Genomic DNA, 27,710 nt, shown 5'->3' on the forward strand with positions numbered 1-27,710 from the left:
AAGCTCCATGACTTAAAATCGCACATCAAAATGCAATTATAAATGCCAATTATGCACCTTTGAAGACCACCATGGGAAGGGGTTAAAAGTTTTGTTCTGAATGAAAGTACACAAATGAACCTTTTCACAAGGGCCCTCCCAGAAGCCCATACATGTGATAGTCACTTCAAGAAAGTAATTTTATCATTGATGAACGTTACCCAGGTCGGTGAGTCCTGATGATTAATTTTAAAAACATATGGCTATGAATGCTCCAATGCACCAAATGACTTTTGGCAACAACAACAAATTACATAATATGTCAAATTAGGTATTTTATATTTATATATGCATAAGGGAATAAAGCTATAGATAACGAGGAAACGATGTGGTCAACATTATAGACTGGCCACATAATGAGACACAATCGACGCCTTCTCTCAAGAGTTCCGACTTCAAGGGCTTTGATGCTTGGAGTGAGAAGGGCATACTAATGCTCACTTCCGATTGGAACGGACCCAAAATGTGTACGGTCAGGGGTACTCCAGGACCATGGCTGGGAGTCACTATGTTTAGTGTACTTTTAAAAAGTGAAAACTTGTTATTTAAAATATGTATATATTAATATAACATTTATAATGTAGTCTTTATAGTGTAAAAAATAAAAAATAAAAAAAATTACATATAAAATATTTGCTAATGCGTGTATACAAGTAATTGTCCGATAAAAGAGTTCAGTCCAAATCATTCTAAAAGTAATAGAGCTTATAAGAAAACCCACTAATAATGCATGTATATTACCATGTTATAGTGGAACTGCAGGACAGGTGAGATGTCTTTAGAATGTATTATTCAATATAACCACTAATTTCTTTACAATAAAAATATATTTCCAAGATTCAAATATAAACTAGAACACCACCATAAGCCATATTTTAAGTTTGTAATAGGACTCAGTAAAGACTGGTATTAAACTTACCAATTTAATGAATGATACTCTTAACCACACAATTGAATCAAACCTCTGAAAATAATGTCTAGCAAGCCATTATTTATTTATGCATAAAAAAAGAACAACACTGATGCACAGATTATTTTAATGGTTGTTACCCAACCATTTGCATTCATCTTTATTTGTCAGAGAGAGACTCTAACATTTTTAACAAAGCAACAGAGATATATTCTATCTATATAATTATATAGAAAGGCACATTTTTGGCAAAATACACTTGCTGGATGAACAAATGCTTAAGTCCTGAAAGCAATAATTTTAGGAGAAAAAAAAAACAGTGGTAAACCTTTAAAAGCTTTGACCTATGGCGCCAGTTTGGTTTAGGACAAAACTCATAGTCACAGTACAAAACACTTTTGTGTCTCTTCCTAATAAAAAGAGATTACACCACTGGCAGAACACAACAGCATCAAAATTCACCATGTATAATATATTCATAAATATGCAATAATAGAGAAATAGATCCATACAAATGCCTGTTTGGTCCAAAGAACAGTAGCCAGCTAAAGTACAGTGTTAATCCAGATATACTGAGAAAAAAAACTGAGAAACCCAGATATACTGAGAAAAAAGACACACTACCCCAAGACCATCTACTGTCTCACTAAAAGACCCCTGAGCAAATGTTGTTACTGTTTGGCACATTTTTTTCCTTTATTTATTTTGCTTACCATTTCAAGAAATATTAAAATGATTTTTTTACGCTAAAATGATGATGGCATTGCCCAGCTATTTAAAAAGCTCAGTTTAAACATTTGTAAGTCTGGTAACACTGCAGTTTCAGTTATAAGCCTTTAACAAATGTTACATACTGCTTAACAGATCAGTGGTTTATGTACATTCAAATATGAATGTATATGAAAATATATTAAAATGTCATTTCTATTTCAATGTACATTAACCTGTTCTGTTAACATTACATTTCTTTGATCTGTAATATATAGTTTTTGTTATTAATGAAAAATATTCTACTTTCTGTATATCCTAAAATCTTGATTTATCTATCTTCTAGAGGTACCTGCTAAAAGGCAATGATTGCAATGGTAGCTGTCTCTAAGTGAAACTGAACAGTAAACCTGAACTGAAACTTCAAATTAATCAATAAAATTTTCATCAGTGCAGTGCAGTGTAGGGCACAATAAGGGCATGAACTAAGTGCGATCGCTAGTCTGCAGAATTTTAAAGAACATTAAAGCTGTGAGTCTTATCTGTGCTATTAATAAAAAAGCAGCAATCACATTGCACAAAAGAAATCAATAACATTACAAATGATACAAGAACACCCTGAATCAGAACTGAACACCTTTATCTAGAGTAGCTGAACAGCAGATGGACTTGAGTTCTAGAGTCATTGAAAATTCCAGTTTTGATGGGTCTAGAGTGGCAGCTAACAAGGCCTTACATATGTACATACTAATTTGAAGAACAGTAGTTTAACCACCCCAGGCAGGGGCATATGTCCCAGAGATGAGAGAGGGATAGAAAAATGTTGTGCAGTTCTTTGGGCAGACAATGGGACAGCAACTTTCCCAAGGAATTCAGGAAAAAAATTTGAAGAACCCAAAGATTCATTTAGACAGCTTACTAATGACACGAATGAGAGCTGCGTTTTCATCTTTCAGTCTCTGGTTGTCAGCACGCAAATCCACGAGCACCTGGAGGGGGGATAGAGAGTGAGTTGAGCAGGCCCACATGGAACCTGTATATGCACAAACTTTGAAGGGGTCCTATTATGCTCTTTTACAAGGTCTTGATTTTGTTTTGGGGGTGTACTAGAACAGGCTCTCATACTAGGTTGTTCAAAAAAAAAAAATATTTTCCACGTATTTTACATTATTACAACACCTCTCTCCCCGGTCTGGCATGAACGGCTAGATTAGTTCCTGCATCAAATGAAGGCCCGCCTTCTGAAATACGAAATTCGCTGTGATTGGTAAGCTGCGCCAGTCTGTGTTGTGATTGGTTAGCTGGGCCAGTGTGTGTTGTGATTGACAGCAATTAGACTTTGAGCTTTGTAACTTTGCAGATCTTTTTATGCTCAAACAGCAACATTACAGACTAACTAAAATTGAAAAAGTAAAAAAGCATAATAGCACCCCTTTATGGGAAGCTCTGTGGATTTGGCATATCCATCATACACAAAATTCTACACAGCTCCTACCTTTTGCATGTTTGGCTAATTGTGTTTTCAGCTATCAAAAGACTGTAGTAATCACAGATCTGTTTAACAAATTTAACCATGAATCGTTTCTGAAATTCGAAACAGTTCTAAATACTGTAAAGCTCAAGCTCTTACTTTGAGTTCATCTTCTAACTCAGATGCTCTCCGCTGAAGACGTTTCTTTTCCTGAATAAAGAATAGAGCAGAATTAAAAACAAAACAAACAAAAAAAACTTTACAATAAGGTTCAATCCATTAACATCTGTGCATAAGGGGGCGAAATAACAATATTTTTTATAGCATTTATTAATCTAGGTTGAATCTGATTGGCTGACGAACGTTCTAAGATGTGCAGTTATTTTCAGTGAAAACACACTGCTAAAGTAGTTCCAGGTCTTGAGCGCATTGCAGTTTAATATCACTTCACCAAATGGTCCTTGGAGAATACAACAGCATAAGAACCAAAATCCACAAAGACACTAAGCAAATAAATATTTTAAAAAGACGAAGTATTTACATATTTTCGCCCACAATTATGTTTATTATCTATGGAAGAACATTATTTCTTCATCCCGTTGTCTCCCATACAAACACACACAGACTAAAACATACAATGACAAAATATACAATGACAAAATTCCTGTCAGCGCTGCCCCGTGACTTCATCAATAAAATAGTTTTGCAACTGAAAAGCTACATAATATTTCTCAGTAGTGATGTAGTAACGTCGCTCTTCTTGAAGCAGTTAAACCTCCAGTTTCGCCCTTAATAGAGACACAGCTGTCAAAGAAACACAGCTGTTCAAAACACAGATCCAGGTAAAGCACATGTTTAATCTCTCTCTCATATCAGTGGCTCAAGCCTCCATTAGCTCTAAAATGACATTTGGAATTAACAAAGGTTCCTTGAGATGAGATGTGTAAGAAATTAGTCCTACATGTGTAATAAGCATAATAATTCAACAGCCTGCTGTGAATTATTTCTTACTTAACATTAATTACTTAATGTACCAATACATTTTTAACAGTGCTTTAACTAATGTAAACAAATTGCAGCAATGTAACCACTAAAATGAAGACGATATGGCATGAAAACTTACAAATCTCTCCAGCTCCAGCAGGGCTGGTCTGTCTGATCCATTCTCTTGATTCTGCGTAGATACAAACAAATAGAACAGTCAAAAAAATCTGACTCACTTTAGTAGTTCAACATTTCTTTCCTATCCTCAGGTCTCAAGACCAAAAAAAAAAAAAAAAAAACTCTCACCTGTTTGAGTTTCTCAAGCTCAACTTTACTCTCATTTAAGTGCAGTTGAGTTTCTTGAAGCTTCTCTTTTAGATCTCCATTCTCTTGCAACACCTGCCGATACAACTGGGAGAACACATATAACACATACTGTATAAGAGCATGAACCACTTCTTTTATTACTTATTAGTTTATGAATGTTTATTGTGTAAAAAAAATAAAATCATTACTTTTCTATAATCCAGAGAAGAGTGTCTGGAATCATCTAACTGAGGAACACTACAAAAACAAACAACACTGTTAAAAAATAAAACATTACAAAAGTTTCAATATTACTCAAACCTGAATGCACCCAAATATGCACACTATGACCCACATATGCACCACAAAAACAAGACACTATGCTACATAATCAGTACACACAAAATACATGTAGGATATATACCACACAAACAAAACTACACATCAGTAGATATACAAAACCTTAAAAACACACACAAACCTTGTTCTGTTGTCTTGTTCAGCATCTTCGTTTGCATCCATTTCATCCGTCTGAACAAAATTAACATTAATTGTCAATAACGGTCGATGTCAAGAAGTTGTACAAAAATATCAGCCTAGCAACAAGACGAATACTGCAACAAAAACTGAATGACCACTGAATGCCATGACTGACAAATCAGAATCAATAACAATGTAATAAAAGGCAATAATATACAGTTAATTCTTTGACCCAGATGTTTATAATTTTCCTACATATTTAAATTGTTGGTTGGTTGGTTGGTGACCTAATTTCATGATACACATTTCATGATGCATCGCAATGATAAGATTACAGAATCAAAGTCAGAACAGATATTTAAACCCCTATTAAACATTTCTGATGAAAATGAGTTATGCTTGCTGTAGCAAAACTTGCTGCTACAATGTCATAGGCTCACAAATTGTTTCCCCTTTTACATTTTTTTTTTTTTTTTGCTAAATTCATTATCATAAAATCATTATTATTTAGCTATTCATTCATAAACTTAAAAAGAACCTTGAGATCACTTTAGCCATTATTTTAAAACAAGTCTAAAAGGAACCACCACAAACTCCTGTTCTACTGAGGAAATGTGGTTGTGGGGAACATTAACTTAAAATTCAGGTTCAGTTACACACTTCCAAATCATCTTGACACCAAAGCTACAGATAAAATTATTTCTGTTATTCTTTGTAATATTCTGGTAAGACATTGCAAAGATGCATACTTTTAAAAGCCTATTTATATTGAAAATGCTCAGAGTGAGCGAGAATGCACTGGGTTTTTTATGAATGCTTGTAGCTTACCTCTTCAGGCAGCTGAACGATACCAGTTGAGCGTCTCTCTTTCCTCCCTTTCCTGCGGTCTTTCACTCCTAATCTTGTCTGTGCATCTCCAGATTCCTTCACTGGCTCTGTGTCTAATGCAGAGAGAAAATTCTCAATATCCATACAGAATTCACACTGAATCAAAGAGTACAAAGAATCATTACTGTCAACTGAAAGAAAAGTATTAACTCCAGTTGCCTTATACACACTTGATAGTAACGAGACTCACCTCTCTCAGCTGGTGTTAGTGTGATGTTGGGACTCACAGGCTGAACACTGAGGTGCTGAGGTTCATTGATCTTAACAATGCTCCGTTCTGCTTCCTTAAGATCCGTCAGTGTTACTCCCTGACAATCAAAATTCCAAAAATAATTTAATATTCATGATTTTTAAATAATAATGTAATAATATTTTTAAAACAACACTAATAATGGTTTTCTTCTATCTTTGCCACATTATTAAAATGTTAACAAAATATTAAACCAAACTACTCAATATGGTTTATTTTCAAAAACCTTTCAGTTTTATTCATTATATAAGGACAGCTATATCACAATGACATTTTTGACTTAGTGCTCCAAAAAATATTCAAATGAATTTTAATTGAGAAATTGAAAATATGTTTATCATAGAACAGGTGTATTCAAGTCACTGCATGTATAAATTAAATTTTTACATTTCATGACAAGAATTCAAAGCGCCAACTGTGAACAATGCTTCCATCATTATGCAGAATCAGCAGGAAGAATAAAAGTATTTCTCTGGAGTACAGGTATGCTCAGGGGCAGTCTTGTGTCACTCTGTACTGAAGTCATTCTTATGATGATTTTGAAATAAAAGATGAAATTTATTCCTATGAAATGTAACTGACTTTCCTTAACACCGACTTATTCAGGAAACATCAATCTGAAAATCTTTTGCAGCACAACACGACTGGAAAGATAAACAAGTTGACAGACCCAATGTGTGTGATTAGGGTTGTGAACACACACCTGTGTTGATCGTCGTGACTGCCGCATGAGACGCGAGCGAGCTTTCCTCTGAAACTCGGACTCCTCGTCTCTCACTGGAGCCTGAAACCTGTTATACACAATCTCATTATTATTCATGAATAGAGCTTAAATCTAGTTTATAAAATGGACAGTTATATTATGATTAGCTGAGCCATGTCTGAAGCCGTAGTAAATTACTCTCAAAACATACACTTGTGACCTCATTATACAATATATTACAACACTAAAGAAATTTTTTAAACATGTCAGATTTTGTTGTGAATTTTGACTTAAAATGGTTAGCAAGCCATTATTAAAAGTAAGGTTCTATGTAGTCAAGAACTGAATATAGCTTCAAATTCACATAAATCTTACTTCTTTCCGTCACTAGAGGCATTACTGGGGCTCTCAGGAGTTGACTCCTGCCTTTGAAGGGTGGGCTGCACAACAGCTGTGCGACTCGCTCTGTCCTGATCATTCACCTTGACTTCTTTATCCTCAGTGGTCTGAAGAACACAAAAATACAGTGATCAATCCCAAGCACAAGCAGACACATTCTGACAACAAGAGCTGAAACAGAGGAGTGTGTGTCTGACCCCTGAAGAAGGAACAATGCTCTCTGGTGTCGACACTGTTGAACTTTCTAGAACAGAGAAGAAAACAAACATCATCAGACAGATTGTACTCTTGCACAGGTATGTATCATGTATGTGAATATTTTGAATGTTGCTGTATGAGAGAGAGAGTGAGAGAGAGAGAGACAAACCTGGGCTGCTTTCTCTCTCATCGTTGAGTCCCAGGCCTCCTGAGACTCCTCGTTCTTTAGACTGGTCCTGTACATTTATTTTGTCCCTGCTGCTCATCCGGCACACAGAGCTCCTGAGAGAGAGAGAGAGACATGAGTGAAGATGTCCGTGACTGCAAAGACTGAAAGACTAATCATCTTTCTCACCTGCGTTTCTTGTTTGCAGTGTTGGCATTTGAGATCTGTGAATTTTGTAGCTCAATAAGTGCCTGTTCAGTCCTCCACTAAAATAAACATGCAAAAATTAATATAATCACCATACTTCATTTATAATGGATCTAAATAGATCAGATTTAATGAATGTTCTGATTAATAGTTTAAACGCTATAGTAACGAGTTCAATGAGTGACATTTCATTAGGGGACCAAAATTTTGTCTTCATCTAATCAACAAATAAACAGCCTCACGAGTCATTGAATAAAATTACAGTTGTCAATAGATTACTAATAAATACAATTTAATTTCTGAAACACATAATTTCTGCAGCACTCCATTAAAAATGCTTTCCTGTCCTAGTAAATGATGCAAATATAAATTACAAGAGAGGAAACCTAGAGTATTTCATGATGGCCTGGGAGAGCGATATGAGTGAAGACAGATGAGTAGTCCAGTAAAATAATTGTGGATATTGTTCAATTGAACAGATTTGCAACTGTCTGTTCTCTTTCATATTGCAAAAGCAAAGAAAAAGAAAGCATAGCACTTGGTAAGACAAAAAGCTCACTTTAGAATTTCTTTTGTGATTGTTGTCACAAAGACAAATTGAGGCATTAGCCTCTTTCAGCAGATAATAGTGCAATTATAATTTTTTTCACCTTAATAAAAGTAGTCTATGAGAAATAACTGATAACCTTTTCAAAATGTCCACTAGTTAAATAGACCTGCTATATTACATAGAGTAAGCTGAGAATTTCTTCCTTTTGTGTATAAAATGACAGATTTACAGTAGACAGAAGTGTGTATGTTCTCACATTAGCTTGTCTTTGAGACAGTTCTTCCAGTAAAGACACAACACTCTCATCCGCCACATCAAATGGAGTCTGACCCAAAAAAACAAAAAAAAACAACAACACCGGTTTCAGTTATGATAATTTCACAAACATGCATGCACCCACACAAACCCACCCACACACACGTTGTGAAACAGAACTATGGCTAACTGCAGTGCTGCTGCTGCAGAACTCTGGTGCATTTTGACACAGAACAGAAGTTCCACACTTCCTCTTCCTTTAAGAGTGCATGACTCCTGCTGTGCAATTATTACACCTACATATCAGACCTTAACTTTTGCTTACCTTTCCTATTTAGAAATACAGTACATTTATTTTATTTAGGATTACAGTACATTGGCTATTGCTACCATATTTCTTGATGTCAATACAGATCTAATATTAAACCTGTTTTTTTTTTCCAGAATCAAATAAATATAACACATAGAAATACGAATAGATAAAATAAGATTAAATTGTCCTGAAATAGAAATGGGACAAATGGATGATTTGGCTTTTAAAGGGCTAGATCACCTGATATTGGCAATTCTGTCCTCATTTACTCACTCTCATGTTGTTCCAAACCTGTATGACTTATTTTCTTATGCAGAAACAAAGGAAGTTATTATGAAGAATGCTGACTTCCATGGAAACACTGAGACATTCACAAATGATCTTATGTTCCACAGAAGAAAGTCATACTGGTTTAGAATTCTCATTTTTGGGTGAACCATTCCTTTAAAAACCTGGTTAAGGAAGACAGCTTTGTTTTTCATAGGCAACAGTTACTGGCCAACAGAATTTGCTGCTAAATGTTTAGTAAATTTTTTCTCTCTCACTCACCCCGTTACTATGGGCCTCCATGTCACACAGTTGCTCAGCGAGCAGACGGCATGCTTCACTTTGACCCCAGTGAGCCGCAGCATGGAGAGGAGTCCAGCCATCATAGTCCTTAGCACTCACATCCAGACCACACTGACACAACAATCTAACAGAGAATGAAAGAAACTGTATGAAGTCCTCCGTACAAGTGTCTAGTACAATTTGAAGATACAAGCTCTGTATCAAAACCTAGTGAGCATTTTAAACGTGGCATTTTAAAGGGTCATGAAACACTAAATTACATTTTTTGAGACGTAAACAGATTTGCATGAAGTGTACTTTCTTTATGAATTATAGTTACCTTTCATAAAAACATAATTAAGAAAGTAAAATTAGAAAATAAAACTAATAATCCCAGAAACTCATGCCCCTTAGATCTCTGAGCCATGTGGATTTTGCAGACAAATTCCAATTTAACAAAAAAAATAAAAAATAGGTACAGGTACCTTTGATAATTACATTTATATTAGGTAAAAATAATATTAGTGCTGCAAACTCGTCATTTTGAAACCACAAAACTTTTGCGGGAGTGGTGAGGATGTCAGTCCACTTTTTTGTTCTTTCTTTCTTTCTTTTTTTTTAAATGGCCCCTGAAGACATTTTTTGGAGCATGTTTTGATTTATTATAAATCCTCAAAAATGTCAGTCTTATGTGAAAATGCCCTTTTCTCAGATAATTGCAGGCTCAGAGGAGGGAAAGCACTTGCACACAGGGAACCTGTAACTAACATCCACAGCATGTGTTTCAAGAAGACTACAGAAAACAGCCTCTGCTTTACAGAATTTGCTTCCATTACCAAGTTGTATTCAGGTTTAAAAAAAAAAAAAACCTAGGCCAACCCCTTATTTTAATCAACAGGCATTCCTAGATTCTGTAAATCAACCCTCTATGCACACCTTGGCAACAGAATCGGCATTGGCTAGTACATTTTTTAGTTTACTCGCCAGTCAAGCATTACAAAACCGAAACCCAACCCTCTGTTTTTTTAATTCTCTTCGTAAATCTATGATTCTTATTGGAGATGTTAATATTCATGTTGATAATCCTAGTTGTAATCATACTGCAAATTTTATGGAGATTTTGGATTGTTTTTACTTGATCCAACATGTCAACTTTCCTACTCATAGGAAAGGTCATAATCTTGATTTGGTGTGTACAGCTGGAGTTGATACTAATCAGCCTGAGGATAAAGATTTGTGCATTAGTGATCATAAGTTCTTGAGTTTTAAAGATGCCATATAATGCATTGATACAATATTTTAAATTGTTCTCTGATATCAACATAGAAGATATATGGCTTAGGTAAGGGCAAAAATTCTCCAGAAACTGTTTTACATGTCCATTTACAACCCTAGGATTTGCCCCTAGAATGAAATAGTCTGTTATTACCTTATTTGGAAGGGTCATGAATAATAATGTTGAACTCTGCTCTGATTGGCTGTTACACAGCATGGCTCATTTCAGTAGCTCACACAGCAAACAGATCTCTACTGCCCGGCATGAACGATGGAGAGATTAGGCATCCAACCTTATATGTTTGAGCCTTTATCAGACGAAGACACAGATTTTGAGAGATTTTCCAAGAATGTTAAGCATCTGTGGTATGAACATGATCGCTGCGAGACACTGGTGGAGTGAACAAGGCTTGAGAGAGAGTTTTGAGTGAGGGCACAGACGCAGCCTCTGTGTTGCCAGATCCAACTGTTATAAGCGTTTCTGGACTTGTCTTTTCCACTTTTTAACACTTTCGAAAATGTATAAAGTAGGACGGTGCAGTTAGGGTCAACGATATCTTTATCTTATCTTAATTGCAAAAGATTTGAAATAATTTGGGTTTATTTTTATTTATCGCTTTGTGTATGTTTTAATAGCAATATCTGGCAACACTGCATTGATGATTCGGCTGTGCAGGTCCGGCTGGCCTAGAATATGGGATGGTATACAATATGCAATACGATGGGGGCGTAAACATTAATGATCCCGATTGTAATGTCAAAGTCGGTGTTATATTGGGATTAGCCTCTTTTTCAGTGGTCTTTTGCAAGCATGAAATTTACAGGAAACAATGGTGTTTGAGGCTCACGGTATGTCATCTCTGTGTACAAAACACTTATTGTTCAACTATGCAAAGGTAAATATAGTTTCCATTCTATGGCACATTTAATCTTTCTGTTCCCTAACAAAAGTCACTAAAAAGGGTTATTCGTTTTAGAAATCTTAAAAATATTTATCTTAATCACAATCCGCGCATAATCAATGATACTTCTACAGGTAACACTGTTGACCAATATAATTTAATTTTATCATCAACTTGAGACGTGCTGGCCCCTATTTCCTTCAGAAATCATTCTTATATTCTGATTTGCTGCTCAAAAATAATTTATTATTATGTTGAAAACAGCTCAGTAGAATTATGACACTGAAGACTGGAGTAATGACGCTGAAAATTCAGCTTTGATCTTTTGGACTGCATACGCACTGCAGACGGAGTATGTGTGAAACAGGCGTGAGTCTTGTCGAGGTTTTTTTTGGGAAGCTTGGTAATTTCACAGTAGGCATACACACAGGTTCGAAGACTCGTTCTCGCCCCCTACAGTGCAATTCGTCTAGGTATACATCCGCGCTAAACTATCACGATGAAAGTCATCATAGCTTGCATAGTATAGACCCAGCTCCCAACCCAACTTTGAGAATAGATTAACGGCGATATTTTTTTTAATCGCCCGATAAGAGTCTCACGTTAACGCAGCACGTTAACGCTGATAACGGCCCACCACTATTAAAAACCCATATTTTTAAGATGGTGTTTGTGCCTTAATAATTTTTTTCTCTTTTATATTCTATTGCTGTTGTGTAAATGTATTTATATTAACGTTGTCTGCGTTCGCTCGAACTGATTTGCTGAAAACAAAACAGGGATGATAATATGTGAGCGCCTGCCAATGAGATTGCCGTTTGCGCATTAGTTCCGCCCACTACCAGAGAAACCTGCATGGTATAAGACTCTCTTGCGCTCTCTCTCTCTTTCTCTGCGTGTGTGAGAAACCGTGCTCTCAGCAAAGCGACGGCAAGTCGTGCATCTTCACACTTGAGTTTTTGATAAATCAAATACAGATACACTGTGCATCAATTGAGATGAATTGAAAAATAGTACTCTAAAGCGCTCAGTCAGAGTTATTTTACTGAATATAATGAATGTAACATTATGAATATATCCACACAAAACAAATTACCTCCCAAATAAAAATACTGTAGGTTTTATGGGGCTAATCAACGTACATAATGATTTAATAATTATTTCTGCAATAATTATTCTAATGCGCCATTTTACAGAAATAGAGTTTACATAAGGTTAAAATGGAAAAATATTGGTAATTCTGACCTCACACTCATAGTTTTGAATAGAATACATCACATCCGGTCGGGCAGTCGCATACGGTCTAGCCGCAGAGGTTCAAATATTTTACATTTACATTTAGTCATTTAGCAGACGCTTTTATCCAAAGCGACTTACAAATGAGGACAATGGAAGCAATCAAAAACAACAAAAGAGCAATGATATATAAGTGCTAAAATTAGTCTAAGTTAGCTTAAACACAGTATACATAGCAAGGGCTTTTAAATAATATAATAATAAAAAGAAAACAGATTGAATAGAAAAAGAATAGAGCAAGCTAGTGTTAGAGGTCTTTTTTTATAATTGTATATTAAATGAAAAGAACATAGACAGAATACAAAAATATTAGAAAGGTAGTTTTTTTTGTAAGAATAGAATTAGAATAGTGAGTGCTAAAGTTAGAGGGTCAAATAAAGATGGAAGAGATGTGTTTTAAGCCGATTCTTGAAGAAGATATATATTTTAACGCATCTGAAGCTCAAATCAGATCAGAATTTTCCACATATGCATTTGATCGGAACTCCACACAGCTGCCGCACTACTCTCCATTGGAAATTAATGACTTCCGGTCTATCATTTGTCAATTGTCGGAGATAGTGGAAAAGTGGCTGCCTTCAACTCACACACTGGGGAGTAAAATCAAATTATTTAGCCAATGGCTAATGTTAGATACATTAACATTACTCCAAAAAAGTAATCCACTACAAATTACTAATTACTTTAAAATTGCAATTTGATTACATTACTGATTAACGTTATTGCATTTAAAAAGTAATTACTAATGACTAATTACTTTACTTTCAAGTTACTTTCAAGTTTACTTAAGTTATCAAACCTAAAAATACACTACAAAGTGAAACTCAGCAATTCTTTCAGCAATTTGAAACTTTAAAAGGTTTACTTTTTACTTTTTTTTCTTTCTGAAACGCATCAAATGCATGAAAACTCAGCAAATACTTGACACACAGACATGAGCAATATATCTATAGAAAGCTTGAAGTGTCTATTTTTAAATGAAGTATATAATAGTCTCTGATACAGTAATCCATATGAGACCAACGCGAAGTCCAGTCTTTTCCATCTGAGCTCATAATCAGTAATGTGGTGGTCACACCCACGCGCACTGCGCACTATTCATGCCGTATTCATTCATGCTATTGTGCCATGTAAACCTGTAAAAGCCCACATCACCTCCGTAAACAAAGCAGCAAGATTCAAGTTCATCTAGGCTACTTTTCATTTTTGGAATAAGATGCTCTGTGAGGAATTAAACTTGTATTTACCTCAGAAGAAGAACGCAATGCGACGCGCGGCTTGATCCCCAGTGGAGGAGATCACTCTGATAAGTAATTTATTCTTACTTATATTAGTGCTATTGTGATATAAACTTGTACGCATTTTACTAGTTGGACTTTTCCCAAACTATAATGCCAGCCTAAAATATGTGAAATTGAGTGCAACATTTTGAAATATGACAGGCAACATTTCATTGCATCTAAATGCAGAGGTGGACACCAACGAAGTACATTTACTTGAGTATTGTACTAAAGTATACTTTTTGAGTATCTGTACTTTACTTGAGTATTACATTTGAAAGACAAATATCCTACTTTTCACTCCACTACATTTCTATCAAGGTTTTCTTCTTCTCTTTAACGTGGCGTTTTTTTTTCTTTAGACAGCCTATCAGTAATCACTTTTGTAGGGTTACGTGAAGTGATTTCCCAGCATTTTTTGAACACTGACCAGTTGCAAATGTGATATTTATTTACTACAATTCAATAATAAGATTTGCAAAATTGTGTAAATGAAAATATTACCTATAAAGGCACAGAAGAACTGTTGTTCATCTCCTAACTAGGGTGTGTAGGGTTGTTAAATGAAACTGATTTTTTATCTACTCACTTGTTTCACTTCTATAGGTTTGTAACATTCTAAAAGCTCTTTATTTCAAAGATAATACAAGCTACTCAGTGTATTCAGTAGGCGTAATGTATTATAGCTTCAGAGGCATAAGGTATTGCAAGTATTACAACAATAATAAAACAGTCCATTGACATAAAAAAAGGAAATTTTGGTATTTTGGTACTTAAGTACTTTTAAAAGCAAGTACTTCTGTACTTTTACTTAAGTAAAAAAAACTGTCTTTACAACTTTCACTTGTAATGGAGTAATATTTGAGCAGCAGTATCTGTACTTTCACTCATGTAACGGAGTTGTGTACTTTGTCCACCTCTGTCTAAATGTTGTACAACTTGTCTGCATTTTAGCTCGCATTCTCCTGTGATTTATTACCGGCGCATACTGATGTACTAAAACTTTATTTTAAAATGCTTTTTACTTCATATTTTTTCTTAACACTGCATTTATAACTTAAGTAACGTAATTTTATTGACATTAGTAACTGTAATCAAATTACATATAATCAAATTGTAATGCATTACATTACTGTGCTATCAGGAAAAGTAATTAGAATACAGTAATGTGTTACTGTGTAATGCGTTATACCCAACTCTGGTTAGACATCATTTAGTCGCCTAGAGTGAAGATTTAGTCACATATGCAAGTGGTTTACTCACATAGTAGAGGGTAAATTAAAATAATAATAATAATAATGAAACTAAACTATTATAATTCAAATGAAAATAATTCCAAAATGTTTAGGAGCTGAATGTTCTTCAGCACCACCACTCTTTTTTACCAGTGAATTTACACTACTCTTCCAGTTGTCTAACTAAGGATTTTTAACTTGGGTTTCTACCTAATAAAACATTTTAGAGCTTCACATAATTAGTTAAATGTATATTTATCATGCCCATTTTGGAGTGGAAGCAAAAACATACTTTTTTTGTGTGTGAAAGTTTACCGAAGCTCACTAATGGGCCCTGTCCCCTGGTTGAGATTCAACCAGGATTCCCTAGACACTTCTGTCCCATGACTATAAACTCTCTTTGTCTTTGCTCACATTTACAAGTCAGACATTGAGACATTGCAACATTCCATAAAAAAAATAAGAATTATCAAAACTCTCCCCATGCTCTCTCCTCACCTCTTCCCATCCTCTACCCTCCCACATTTCCAAAGGGCAAGGGGTGGGTTCATGACTCTTTAAAAAGCTGCTGCCTATTTAGGGAGGTGAGGCAGCACACTCACCAACACTCACAATGACTACAACAATCTCTAAACATTGACAAAATTATTTGTTTTTCCCCTCAGTCAAGGTTTGAGATATCATGCATTGTAGAGGAAGCTGATGTGAGTTCTGCTCTAAACAGCTCATGTGATGGAAACTGCGTTGGAAGAACATCGGCACAGGCCTCCACTCCTTTTCCACTTTTCACAGAGACAGGAAGTAAACAACGGCTGTTCTGTGATCAGAGAACTGCCCAATGCCATAGCGGAACATTCTGCACAAGCATGGGGTGTTAACCTGGCCAAATAATGATGGAATGGTCTCTCGGGTTTTAATCACTGAGATACTAGTAGTAAAACGCTCCGCTAAGAATATACAAACTTTTGCAATGCCAAGAGGAAACTCATGAGGTAGCATTTCTCTTTTAGCATTCACACTTACTTAATGGCCTCCAGATATCCTTTAGCTGCTGCTACATGTAAGGGAGTAGCACCAGTCCGGGGGTGGCAGACATTAGCAGGTAGCCCGTTTGTGAGCCAGTGGCGGGCATCACGCATGATCCACTCCTCTTCTGCCCGCTTAGCTGCCTCCACATCCATCTCTGATGAGAGATTAGAGATACTTATTACAAGGTCTCATACACTTCTACATAAAACAATAAAATATGCAAGATTCAATGAGAATTATCCACTATTTATCTAACTAACTCACTGTATAATTGAATTTAATGTAAATGTACTCTTCTATGTATTTCTAGAATAAAATACTTCAACGGAAATATTTTGTAAATTAATATAAAAGGTCTTTGAGAAGGACCTCAAAAAAGGCATTTTTGCATTACACTTTGTTTACACGTAATTTTTGGGTGACCTATGCCTTAATGTTATTGATCCAAAAATGCTGAAGTCTTCATCGGGGGTGAATTTTTGACACTGAGAGGTCAAAAACTTGCAAGTTGTTAAACAACATCAGTATGTGGACATTTTATTTTACATGTACTGCATTGTGTCCTGCACCTGTACTCAAACCAATTTGGGTTGGGTTATTTTTATGGGTGATGGCAGGCTTTATTTTCTGATACCTCTAAACTTAATTTGAGTTCCATATAAGTGTATTTATGATGTGACATTTCAGATGTTCTGTTGACTAACCCTGTGTCAATGAGTGTTCTTGCAGCAGTGTCTCTGTGGCCTCATCCTCTGCAATGTCCATTGGCACATCACCATCACAGTTCACCGCACAGAGAGATGCACCATGCCTGAGCAGAAATCTAAAAGTGACAGTACCAGCAAATAAGCACAGTATAATACATGTAAAATGGGTTCATATCTTTCACAGCAGTGCAAGTATTTCTAGCACTTACTGAGGCAGAAATATTTTTAAATGTTTTAAACCCCTCACACAACTATTTCCACTAAATTGTCACAATGTAAGCAACTTATCAACATGTCATTTTTCTGTTGGCAATCCAACTTTCAGATTCATTTCAACCTTTAAAGGGGTCCATTTCACTTTTTGAATTTTAGTCAGTGTGTAGTGTTTGTTTGGGCATAAAGAAGATCTACAAAGCTACCAATCTTAAAGTCCACTCCAAAGGGAGATATTTTGTTTAAAAAAAATCCCTTTTCAAGAACTACAACAGACAGCTCGTTTGGACTACGGCGTTATTTTCCGGGGTTTTGTGATGTCACAAAGCGGCCCAATAGAATATCATTAAAATAATTCCCGCCTACGGAAATTTGAATGGTTGGGGGGTGGGGAGGGGTGAGGTTCGGGGTGCATCAGACAAGATGATGATGAAGAAGAAGTGCTGCTGTAGTGTTAAGTTTCCGCAAGTTATTACACATGCACCTGAATAATTATGTATGTAAACTTTGTATGTTACAATTATGAAAACATTTTTATAATAAATTGCTGACAGATCAAAACTGGACAGTAATCTGCAGAATTCACTTATGAGACTACAGTGTTTCCCATACATTGTGTGCGGGTGTTTTTATAACACTGTATTTCTGAAGGAAACCAACTGTCTTCAGAAAATTGGATGTCATTTTAATTTAATCTTGCATGTAATGTCAAGTTTGTGAGCGAAGCGCTGCTTTGTGTACAGCCCATAGACTGTATAAAAACATGGACGTAGTGTCCGTGACATCACCCGTAGGTTTCTGAAGGGTGTTTTTGAAGCCTAAAGTGGGCGGAGCCAGCCATCGCCATCTTGGCAGCACACTCCCAGAAAATAGTGAAAGTCCACCTGTAACTTAAGTGGCCACGCCCCTTAATTATGTAGAACTTTAAGGCTTAACATAATTTAAACGGACGAGTTATAAAAACAATTCACCCCCATCACAGTTGTCATGAAGGGCAAAATTAGCTATACAGACCAAAAGTACTTTTTGTACCAGGCTGTAAACATATTTTTTTTCTGCTGTAAAGTGAAGCATTTTAACATGGGGAGTCTATGGGACTGACTCCCTTTTGGAGCCAGCCTCTAGCGGCCAGTCCATGTATTGCAGTTTTAGTCACTTCTGTGTTGGTTTCAGAAGGTTGCCGCTTGGTACAGCCGTTACCAAGGTAACCTCGATCTCTACATTTCCAACAGCGCCCTTCGGCTGGCAGAAAATTAATTTGCATATATATATGCCAAAATAGAGTGCAAGTCTGTGGGAAACACTGGTCTATGGTATAATTAAATTCAACTGTATAACAGTTTCACTGTAATTCATGTTAGAATGTTAGAATTAAACAATTAAACAATAAACATAATACATGTGCACTTATCTGTACATAGTAAATGCAGTTATTTTTAAGCGGTTGTTGACATCTTATCTAAAACGTGATTTAGCCCAAAAAAAACAAAACAACAACAACGTTACCACTCTAATATGTCTTGGAATATCCGTGCGTGCAAAGGTTCTGTGCGATCCTCTTGCTCAATATTCTCGGGCTCTGAAACCAGCTAAAAATTATATGGTAATATTGACGGCATCCTTAACTATACCGGAGCAGATAGAACTTGCTGCTTTGGCAAGGGGCGTGGCAGTACTGAAACACTGTCTAAGATATTCGCCAATCACAATGCACAGGGACAGCTAACCAATAACAACACATTTTGTTTTTCAGAAGGCAGGCCTTCATCAAACCCGGAACTAATCGAGCCGTTTGTGCCAGGCTGGGGAGAAAGGTATTGTATTCACAATGTAAATTATGGCCGGCAGCCATATCACCCTGAAGCCTAAGACTGATCACCCGCTGAAGCTAAGCAGGGTTGAGCCCGGTCAGTACCTGGATGGGAGACCTCCTGGGAAAACTAAGTAGTTGCTGGAAAAGGTGCTAGTGAGGCCAGCAGGGGGTGCTCACCCTGTGGTCTGAGTGGGTCCTAACGCCCCAGTATAGTGATGGGGACACTATACTGTCAACAAGCACCATCCTTCAGATGAGACGTTAAACCGAGGTCCTGACTCTCTGTGGTCATTAAAAAAACCCAGGATGTCTTTTGAAAAGAGTAGAGGTGTGCCCTCTCCACCAATAAGCTGGCGATGTGGTGGGCATTCTGGCACACTGTGGCTGCCATCACATCATCCAGGTGGATGCTGCACACTGGTGGTGGTTGAGGAGATCCCCCTCACAATGAAAAGCGCTATAAAAATCTAATGAATTATGTGGAAAATAATAAGTTTTTCAAACCACCAAGCATGAGAGCATGTTCTAGTACACCCCCCAAAAAAATCACGACTTTGTAAAAGAGCATAATAGGACCCCTTTAAAGTGCTTAATTTCTGAAGTACCTTTAAATAGTATAATAATAAAGCAGTGCTTAAAGCAGTGCTTAAAGCAGCGCCACGATGTTGTAACCGCTGACACTAAACATCTGTTCAACATATTATTGCATACCAAAGAATACTGTTATTTTCACTGTACAATATTGTTCTGTCATGTCAGGTATTATATATATTTTAGAAGAAGGATTGTCACAATGAATTTGGTTGGTAAAATGTTTCAATCAAAAATTTTTGTCATTAATTATAGAGGACTGGGAAAAATTAGATAATATCTGCGATTAGCATGAACTGGTTTAAAGCATGAAAAATGTATTAAGGCATTTAATGCAGCATCTGTTTTTTTCTTCTCAACTTCCTGTGGATGGTTGTGTTTCCTCATGCTATTTGCATGCAGTTCTCCATGGACCAACAGGACAAAGAGAAAGCAGATGTCTGAGGATGATCTACACAGGCTCTATCACTGGCCGCACTGACCCAGCAACCTCCTCCTCAAAAAAAATGTTTAGGACACCATCTCACTGCACCTACTCAAGTCTAGCTACTTGGTTGATCCTGTCATTAATACTGTGTGTGCATATCTCAGAGATAAAGCCATGTAGATATTGTAAAACTGGCTGAATAAATCGTATTAAAAGGATTTGCTAATGTTACATTAATTTGGGGATTGAATGTGAAATGTGAATGTGACAGTTTATTTACAACAACAAATTTTAATATTAGGTGCAAAGTTTCATGAATCACAGAATGCTGTGCAATTAAATAGTTACATTTACCTGATTCATAGCCATAGTAATAACAGACTCAATGCTGTGGCTGTGCTATATTGTGAATTAATCTCAGAACATATTGCAATCACATTTAACAGTCAGCAATCTCAAAGCCAGCTAAATGATAAACAGATTAGAACATTTCGACACAGACTCATTCATTTAAACACATATTCATAAAATTCACTCATAACGTACTCCGTTATCTCCAGGTTTCCACATGATGCAGCCACATGAAGAGGAGTCCAACCCTCACTGTCCACCTGGTTAACACTGGCACCCTGAGACAGAAGAAACTCCACCAACTCCATACTGCCATCGATACAGGCCTGAGAGAAACAACATGTACAGTCCATCAGACTTTTACAGAAACACTATAATTATTTGTATCATATGACTGATAACCAATAAATGGGCAATTTTCTAATTTGTCTGAATAAATAAAAATAAAGCACCAAAAACTAAAAACTACATTTTAAATAATTGTGAATTTATTGGTCAATGACAAATAAAACAAATATATAATACAATTTTTAAACCAAGTTCTCAGAAATGTACTCTTTGAAAAGCTTTTAATGCCATGTAAAAGATAAATAAATAAATACTATCAAGTAAAAGGTAATAACATATTTTCCATACACTTGTACTGTATGTGTATACAATTATTATTTCACATTAAAATATTTAATGTTTTTTGTATTAATATGTGAATAATAAAAAAATATATTAATTCATATTTGGGGGGTTGCACCGTATTTATTACAAGACATTAACTAATTATCTGATATTTTAAAAGATTTAATGACCGACACACAGGGTAGTCAAAAACACACATTACCACATTGTATTTGCATTCATCTAACATGTACTGTACACTGTAAAACGTTTTTGCTTTTGAAAAAAAGGAGGACTTTTATGTTCACCAATGCTGTGTTTATTTGATCAAAAACAGTAATATTGTGAAATAGTTTACATTTTTATTTTTTATTTAATGTGAAAGCTCCACTTTCCATGGCCTTATGTCACATGATCAATAAGAAATCATTCTAATATGCTGATTTGATACTCAAGAAACCTTTCGTCTTCTTATTATGTGTTGAAAATGGTTGTGCTGCTTAAAAATCTTACTGGCCCCAAACCTTAAGAAATAAATAAGATAAGCTAAACCTTTGAACGGTAGTGTAATTGCTATGGGATCTGTTATGAGTTGCACCAAAACACTCAGATCGCAATCAAAAATACTTGCATATGGAGACATCAGGCAAGTTATATGTTCGCTTTATCAAGACAATAAATGGTTTAAAAATGCGGTAAGAATCTAACCTGGTGTAAAGCTGTTATTCCATCTGTGTTGGCACAGTTAACCATATCATCCTCTCCATTCTGTACTCTCGCTTCTCTCAGCATCTCCTTTGCCTCCTCGGTGTCACCACTAGCACACACTGCTAGGAACTCTGCAGTCTTCTCAAATCTAACTCGCCACCTGAGAGAGGGAGAGACAGGCTGTCTGGAATGGTATTTAGCATCAAACACCTCAAAAACTACACAGTAGCACTGTTACTACAGACTTAGTATAACTTATATGATACATCTGAAGCAAGATATAATGAGGAAACAGTAAAGGTTTTGGATGAACCAGCCCAGTGGTTAAAGATCTGGACTGACGTACACTGAAATAAAATCACATTCCTACTCAACATATATTGTGTAATTCAGGTTTCTACAGTCTTAACAGCAACCTTCAGCTTCATCAGCCATCTCTGGGGACAATATTTTCCATTTGTGGTGGTTCTTTAATCCATTAAGAATGAAAACTAATCAGTAATCACATGCTAGCAGGATAGTAATCCAATGCATGGCAGATGGTCCTTGACACCCAAAATAGCAAACTAAATCTGGAGATCTTCATTAAAGAGTTAAGCTGAGAAACACAGAAACTTGTTTATTCGGAAATGCTTGTTTACATCGAGAAATTATATTATTAATTAATGCTAAAACGTTCTCTTTGTGTTGGTTGTCATTATTGTGGTGACGAATCTCCAAACCTGTTTTTTTTCTGCTGCTCATTGGTGTCTTTACCGCCTCCATCAGGAGCTCCGGTGATTGTTTCTCCACTCCAGCGACTCCGCGGCACCGCCGGCTCTCTGTCGGTACTGGAGCCCAACCAACGCGTCAGCTGCTCCCGACGCTTCGCTACTGCCGCATCCCCCATAATCCAGCACTAAAGACACATATTTTTAAGAGAAATCCCCATGATCACAGCTACAGGAACATATATCAGAGAGACACGCCCTCCATGAGTGCTGTTTACACTTCCTCATCACACTCACAGGAAGTTCCTAAAAACAGCCAACCAGTCATTAACGTTTTTTTTTTTGCCCTACTAAAAAATACCTGCCGATCGGAGATTTCGACGACCGGTAAAGTTGAAGAACCAGATAAAGATTTTATGTAATTTTCATGACGTTTAAACGGTTTCAGGTCAGAGATCAAAGCTCCAGTTCCACCTCCAGGCTGCAGAGGGCACAGCAGAACTCCTTACCAGCTTCCGGGGGTTGTATACACCCCAAGAGATGTATCAGCTCCCTGGGCTCTATGATTTAAGTAGTTTAGTTTTAAATGATAGCTTAATTTTACTGTACCACCAAAATGTCAGGTTTAAACACTTCCCTTTTCAAACGTATTTTACATTTTAATGAATATGCTGCAGCTAAATGTAAGTCATAGGGCAGAAAATGAAAAAGTTGTGTAAGATTGCCTATTAACATATTTGTTGCCCTAGTTATAGAAATTCGAGCAATTAAAAAAAGACAATAGCCTGTCAAAATATAGATCTAAATGGGAGAATACAGGATGACGCTGAAATGTATTTTTGTTTGTTAATCATTTCTTAAACTATTGTAAAACATGTATTATTAAAAAAACAAATGTTCAAAAAAATGTAAGTGTCCATATTAGTAATACTAATTACACAAAGTACACAAACCTTGTAGATGTTCTATATGGGACATGTAATACCTCACTTGACACCTTTAAACCTAGACCAGAGATGATCTGAGATCACCTATTAGAAGGTTCCATATTGCAAAATATAAACTATATATATATATATATATATATATATATATATATATATATATATATATATATATATATATATTATATAATCGTACAACAACACAATATCAAATATAAAACAATTCATTTAAATTCAACATTTAATTTCTTTAAAACCATAATGTTTGTATCTCAGCTGCAACCCATAAGCTTATTTCTTAAAAGAGGGGAAAACATTCGCAAATTATTTTCTTACATGGAAAGTATGAACATGCTTTGTAAAATAAAACAAAATCTATATAAATATTGTTTTTAAAATAAAAGGAGTCAAGTGTCAAATTCAGTTCAACAACTTTATTTTACCATTTGGAACTTAGGGATAATTCACCCCAAAATGAAAATTCTGTCATCATTTACTCACACTCTAGTTGCTCCAAGCCTGTATGAGTTTATTTCTTCTGTTGAACATAAAATAAGATATTTTGAAGAATGTGTGTAACCAATCAGTTGATGGTCCCCATTGACTTCATAATATGGAAAAAAAAAAATACTATGGAGGTTATAGGGACCCTTCAAATGTTTGGTTACACACATTTTCCAGAATATCTTTTGTTTTCAGCAGGAGAAAGAAATTCATACAGGTTTGGAACAACTTGTGAATAAGTAAATGATGACAGTTTCATTTTGGGGTGAATTTTCCCTAGTTTAATGTATTGAATGCGCATACAATCAAATAAAAAACAGATATTCAGTTCAAATTACAAAATATATTAAAACAAAAGTTACTTTATTTAATTAAACACAAATCAAGTAAATAGAAAGACTTGAAAGCTGTGGAAAAAAAGTAACTCATTTATCATCCTTTTAGTCCCCATGAAATCAAAACTGAATTTTTTTGGCTGTTAGTGTGAATATGTTAGCATCACCAAACCCTGTCGTATACCCCCAGAACATTTGTAATATATGACACCAGCAACAACACCAGTGTGAGTAAATAATGACTGAATTTTCATTTTTGGGTGAAGTATCCTTTTGGATTATGATTTAGGTATCTTTTTAGGTTATGATCTATAAGCTATGATAAAAAAAATATATATATATAAAAAAAAAATTAAATACTGAAATTTAGATGATGTATGCAAAATGTATAGTTTCTTTCTACAACCAATACTGATCAGTAATTTTGATGACATCACTTTAGTTTCACATAAGATTTTCTGTCCAATGGAATGCTTTTCTCAAGAAACCTGGCACCTACATGATAAATACACTCTAAAGCTGCAACTGAAATCGGTCACTTGTTCACACATTTACTGGTGAATAGCACATAGTGCATTGTATAGGGATCTTATGATCTTGTGGAGAATGCTTATGTTAATGTTTCTTATTCCTCTAAATCAACTCGATTTGTTAAAGAAACTGATTGATGAACCTTACAAAGTTTTTGAAGGAAATAGAGACACTATTGGCAAAATCTTCTCATTATTTGGTTTGAAAGTCAGTCTTTGATCGACGGTGGTTCCCATATATTTATATTCTTGCACCATCTTTATTTCCTGACTGCTGACATCTAATGCCTTGATGGTAGATGTTAGAGCTTTCCCTATGGAAATCAATGACCATCTCCTTCGTTTTTGAGGCATTCAGTTCCAGATAATTCATCCTGCTCCACCCAGAAAATGTATCCAATTTAGATTGAAGCTGTCATTTCGAGTTTGTATAATCAGCGATGAGTGTGTCATCCGAGTATTTGATTTCTCACTCCTCTAGTCATAAGTACTGTATATCAGGTGAACATCACAGGGAACACTAGTATAGATTAACAATGCATTAAAAAGGCACATAGATCAATAGCAAATAGCACATTTCAAGTGACAGACAAATATTTTAACACTAAAGAAAATTTCTCTATTATTGGTCTTGCCTGTCAGGTTCATTGAGTTGCCCTGGGGAGATGTAAGCAGGCTGGTAAGACGCAAGGTCACAGTGAGTATCTTTGCCTCCTGTGATAATTTAAGACTGGAGACTGTCCCATTTGTCAAGAAGTCTGGATGATTTTTCCATCTAATGGTTGTTGAATGCCTGAAATATAACATTGTCTTATTTTAATGTAATTAGAAAAGCTTTCAGTACCTAAATATCAACTGCTTAGGTGTGGATCCTTTAGTGATGGGATAAGTGTTACAATTCCCAAGGCACAGATCGATTTTCTCTTCCTCAGAAGGGATTCAGCTTTGAGAAGAATGTGTGAGAGAAGTTTTAGGAATTTTTAATTAAGAATAAATTGTGACTTACCTTTCTTTTTCAGTTATATGCACCCACATAGCTTTCTAAGTGTTGTCATGTTGAGTCTGTGAGTTCTTTATATTGAACCAAAATTGCATTTCCATACTTTGCATCTAAAATGCCATTTACAAACAACAAAATAATGTGCTTTAATGTTTTTATTATTAACTATAAATGTTATTAACCTCAAATGTCTCATCAAATCACTGTCATCAGTCTCACAGAACAGTTTGATAATTATGGAATCAAGGATTGGATATTCTGGAAGTATAAAGAAACCTCAAAGACATTTAAACGTTTTTAAATGAATATAATATGCTGTTTGTGAATAAGTAGAATTAAAATAATACATGACACTAACTGAATGTTTAATAGATAAGGGATAATGTAGCCTACATCCAGCTGGTTGTTATCACAGAATAACCCCCGACAGGGTGGTGGAGGGGTCTTGTTTCACCCTGAAGGGGGTTATTCAGCAATAACAACCAGCTGGATGTACATTATCCCGCTTATTACATGACTACTCGCCACATAAGTAAATAATTAGACACAAAATATTGATTTGAGATGAAATATTTGAACGCAAAGCTTCCGTGAACAGCAGTTGCGAGCAAGTGACAAGTTCAAACTAGATAGACATTTAAGGGATACGATGCAGTCACACAACATGAATAATTATGGCGATAAAAGATTTAAGACAAGAATGTTTTAAAATCTTACCAGTGTGTTAGTTATCTTATGATCCATTACAGCATACAAATTACAAAACAATCTTAGCAAAATGGCAGCAGCTGCATTTGTATGAAACGAAAGAGCAAGGCCGCGATACCAGGATGACATAATTAAATAATTGTATACAATTTTGAATCGAGTTTTAATAATGTTTAGCTAAACAAACACAAAGCTTCCACCAAGAAAAAACTGTTCCTGGCAGTATAGCGCCAACCGGATGAGCCTGTGTTATCAGCATTTACCATTTGCGACTGACCAATATGAATTAAATATTCCACAGAGCCATGTAATAAATGATAGTAGGCCAATTAAATTAATTTATAATTTACATGTATATATCATAGTCATCTGCAGGGCCTTCTAGTGGGGTGAAAGGTGGTGACGATTATAGGGGCCCTTTTTAGACCAGCCTAAAAAGACGCTTAGGACAGTTGACGGGCCACTGCTGCACATCGTCATGAAAGCTTATCATTTGCACGTGTTTTTAAGCCTGGGCAATTTAAACATTCAAAAGAGTTTAAAACATTCAAACACAAGACACGGAAAAACTCAACTTAGTACTCGCGCGACATGTTTGGTGTGCATGCAGAGAGCCACGTCTCACAGACAGCATATCATACCGATCTCTCCTTCACGTCCTCCTGTACCTGAAGGATCAAATACAAATCGCAGTTTAAACATGCAAACAGAAAAAGATGTGAAAGAGCCCAACACAGCACCTGAGCATGATGTTCTGAGCACACAGGGCGCATGCAGAGAGACTGAACAAAATTAAGCATTGCTTAGTAATTGGTCAACAAATTATTGATAGTTGTGTAAATATTGTAATACTAACAGTTGTCTGAATTTTTGGTTGATTGTAATTCATTATACCTTTCTATCAAAGTTATCTGACATTATCGAGATGAATTTGTTCTGACACATTTTAACGCTGAGTTCTTGTCATATCTATTACCATTTTTTAAACTATAGCAAATAAACTGTGATAATGTGAGAAATGTTGATGGTGTCTGAATAAAGTTTGGTTTGACTGTATATTTCATTTTTACAGTGAAGACTATAGTGCTATTTTACATTTAATTATTCGCTTTCTGTACCTGGACACCTACAAACTTAAAAAAAATTTAAACATTGTGTAAATAG

General features: G+C 35.7%; 1 protein-coding gene across 1 annotated transcript; it reads right to left on the bottom strand.

Annotated features, from left to right (window-relative positions):
* Nucleotides 1-1,070: 1,070 nt before the first annotated feature.
* On the bottom strand, nt 1,071-23,039 carry LOC109091681 (protein phosphatase 1 regulatory subunit 12C-like). The gene is made up of 21 exons (XM_042758058.1): nt 22,887-23,039; nt 22,538-22,713; nt 21,816-21,975; nt 20,691-20,821; nt 17,098-17,216; nt 16,388-16,547; nt 9,377-9,521; nt 8,516-8,590; nt 7,692-7,768; nt 7,506-7,618; nt 7,336-7,382; nt 7,115-7,245; nt 6,740-6,827; nt 5,977-6,094; nt 5,727-5,839; nt 4,900-4,949; nt 4,628-4,676; nt 4,419-4,523; nt 4,252-4,302; nt 3,288-3,338; nt 1,071-2,646 (listed from the first exon to the last, which is right to left on the bottom strand). The coding sequence occupies exons 2-21, from the start codon at nt 22,702-22,704 to the stop codon at nt 2,560-2,562; spliced, it is 2,037 nt and encodes a 678-aa protein (XP_042613992.1). The 5' UTR covers nt 22,705-22,713; nt 22,887-23,039; the 3' UTR covers nt 1,071-2,559.
* Nucleotides 23,040-27,710: the final 4,671 nt, after the last annotated feature.

This window comes from Cyprinus carpio, chromosome A6, assembly GCF_018340385.1.
Source record: "Cyprinus carpio isolate SPL01 chromosome A6, ASM1834038v1, whole genome shotgun sequence".
Taxonomy (NCBI): domain Eukaryota; kingdom Metazoa; phylum Chordata; class Actinopteri; order Cypriniformes; family Cyprinidae; genus Cyprinus; species Cyprinus carpio.

Excerpts from the sequence above, each read along its gene's own strand:
- LOC109091681 (XM_042758058.1), bottom strand. The coding sequence starts at position 22,704 with ATGGGGGATGCGGCAGTAGCGAAGCGTCGGGAGCAGCTGACGCGTTGG. Across the intron at positions 21,976-22,537 it reads GAGCAGCAGAAAAAAAACAG|GTGGCGAGTTAGATTTGAGA; the intron begins GTTTGGAGATTC and ends TCCCTCTCTCAG. Across the intron at positions 17,217-20,690 it reads GGAAACCTGGAGATAACGGA|ATTTCTGCTCAGGCATGGTG; the intron begins GTACGTTATGAG and ends TGTCACTTTTAG.